General features: G+C 37.4%; 1 protein-coding gene across 1 annotated transcript; it reads left to right on the top strand.

Moving 5' to 3' along the window:
- Nucleotides 1–248: 248 nt before the first annotated feature.
- Nucleotides 249–2,242, top strand: LOC142172621 (uncharacterized). Its single transcript, XM_075236287.1, has 4 exons — nt 249–693; nt 752–912; nt 1,124–1,537; nt 1,988–2,242. Exons 1-4 carry the CDS (start codon nt 249–251, stop codon nt 2,240–2,242), a joined length of 1,275 nt encoding a protein of 424 aa, XP_075092388.1.
- The last annotated feature ends 627 nt before the right edge of the window (nt 2,243–2,869 follow it).

Raw genomic sequence — 2,869 nt, 5'->3', positions numbered from 1 at the left:
GATTATCACCTAGAGGCTCTACAGCAGTGAAGAACAAGAATAACAAATCAAATGCTCATACTGTTCCTTTGACTAGGGGGACAAAAAGGGGCAAAAAAATTGTCTTACCACATCTGTTTCCAATGATTAGTACGATCATTTGGAATATAAGGGGAGTAAGGTCCAAAGGGGCCTTTGAAAGATTAATAAAATTAGTTAAAATTCACAAAGTATTTTTTGTAACCTTACAGGAGCCCTTTGTTGACAAGATGTACCTAGAAGTCTTTAGAAGAGAATTGGGCTTTGACAATGCTGCATCAAACAAGAATGGGAAAATTTGGTGTTTCTGGGATCACAATATTACTTGTACAGTAGTGAAGGATCACAGGCAGCAAATTACATTTATTGTTAAACATGCACAGTTTATGCAGAATTTTTGTATAGCTGCAATCTATGCTAAGACTTCATCTCAAAAAAGAATGAGGTTGTGGAACAGTCTTAGGAAAATCAAAGACCACGTAGATGGTCCTTGGGCTATTTTTGGGGACTTTAATGTCATCACTCATGCGGATGAAAAGAATGGAGGCAGAATGCATAGACTTGCACAAAGTCTTGATTTTTTGAACTGTATGGGAGATTGTGGGATGATGGATGCAGGGTATGTGGGAAATCCATTTACATGGACTAATGGGAGAAGAAAAACAAAGAAAATCAGTAAGAGACTAGACAGAGTCATGTACAATGATGAATGGTCTGAATTCTGTTGTGACAGTGAGGCGTCTAGCAAGAACAGGCTCCGATCATAATGCTTTGTTGCTCAAATGTGCTATAGAAGATGCTCCACCTATCAAATACTTCAAGTTTCTCCGATTCTGGACAGAAAAACCTGAGTTTCATAATGTAGTTCAGGAGTGCTGGGGGAAGGATATAATGGTAATCCTATGTGGATCATGCAACAAAAATTGGAAAAACTTGCAAAATGTCTAAGCAAGTGGTCTCGGGAATAAATTGGGGATATTCATGAGAATGTCACTAGCTGGGAGACAAAAGTGGAGGAAAGGGAGACAGCCTATGAGGAAGATGATAGTGATAGAAAATACTATATGAAGCATATGATGAATATACTAGATGGCTCAAGATGCAGACTTCTCTACTAAAGGTAAAAACCAAGGTGAAATGGGAAGAAGAAGGGGAAAATAGTACCAAGTACTTTCATTCTATTATCAGACAAAGGAGGAAAAAAGCTTATCTACACAGAATCAAGAATGAAGAAGGAACATGGGTCCAAGGGAAAGAGCAGATGGCCCAGGCAGCTGAAGCACATTTCAGTCAATTATTTTCCCAGCCTGTTGAAGATAAAGAGTTTAGTATTTTGAAGAGAATTGAGAAGAGTATAACTACAGAATATAATGAGCTACTTATAAAGATTCCTACCATCACTGAAATCAAGGAAGCAGTATGGTCTCTCGATCCTACTAGTGCAGCAAGACCTGATGGCATGAATGGTTCTTTCTATCAGAGTTGTTGGGACATCATTGTAGTAGATCTTTGTAATATGGTATACCAGTTCTTTGGGGGCAGTAATTTAACTAAATTTTACACTCACACTTGTCTGGTTTTGTTGCCCAAAGTTGAGTCTCCCTCTAACATTCTCTGATCTTAGACCTATAAGCCTAAGTAACTTCTCTAACAAGATTATTTCTAGAATCTTGACTAGTAGAATGACTGGCTTATTACCTAGGTTGGTTTCTGAAAATCAGACCGGTTTTATCAAGGGAAGATTGATTACTGAAAATATATTGTTAACTCAAGAAATTGTGCAAGGAATAAATAAGAGAAATTTGGGAGGGAACATAGTCATCAAACTTGATATGTCAAAGGCATATGATAGATTGTCTTGGTCATTCCTCTTTGCTGTTTTGAGTAGTATGGGATTTAGAGAAACTTCATTGCTATGATTCAAAGGTTGATCTCCAACGTGTGGTACTCTATCTTTATTAATGGGCAGCCCTATGGTTTCTTCAAGTCGACAAGAGGAGTGAAACAAGGAGACCCTTTATCCCCTACTCTTTTTATTCTGGCAACTGAGGCATTATCAAGAGGTCTAAATCATTTACATGATAAAGAAGGATATGTAGGTTTCTCAATGCACCAACAATGTCCTCAGATCAATCACTTGAGTTATGCAAATGACTTGGTGATTTTCACTTCTGGAGATAAAAAGGACGGTGAAAATGATCATGAAGAGCCTTCACCAATATGAAAGAGCATCAGGGCAAGAAATTAACAATGACAAGAGTGTTCTTGACAGTGAGACACACATCAGTAACAAAGAGAAGAATGCTTCAAAGAGTGACTGGCTTTAAACATCAACATTTTCCTTTCAAATATCTTGGATCCCTCATCTATGCAGGTAGAAAGAAAATTGCCTACTTCTCTGATATAGCTGCTAATGTTATGAATAAAATTAAGGCTTGGCAAGGAAATTTTCTATCTCCAGGAGGAAGATCTACTCTCATAAAGCATGTATTACAGTCCCAAACTTTGCATACTCTAGCAGCTATATCACCTCCAAAAATAGTGATCAATCAATTGGAAAAGCATTTCTCGAATTTTTTTTGGGGTCAATCAGAGACCAAGAATAAATATCATTGGAGTTCATGGAGCAAAATGTGTTATCCTACAAGTGAGGGAGGAACAAGTTTTAAAAGACTTGAAGACATAAGCAGAGCTTTTATTGCAAAAAAAATGGTGGAGATTCAGAGTGGTGGATAATCTTTGGTCAAAGTTTATGAAAGCCAAATATTGCCAAAGATCACATCCAGTTGCTAAAGTATATGATGCATGTCATTCTAGTAGCTGGAAAGACTTGATGAGCATTAAGAAGCAA

This window comes from Nicotiana tabacum, chromosome 18 (assembly GCF_000715075.1).
Source record: "Nicotiana tabacum cultivar K326 chromosome 18, ASM71507v2, whole genome shotgun sequence".
NCBI classification, from domain to species: Eukaryota; Viridiplantae; Streptophyta; class Magnoliopsida; order Solanales; family Solanaceae; genus Nicotiana; species Nicotiana tabacum.
This window is presented reverse-complemented; position numbering and strand designations above follow the sequence as displayed.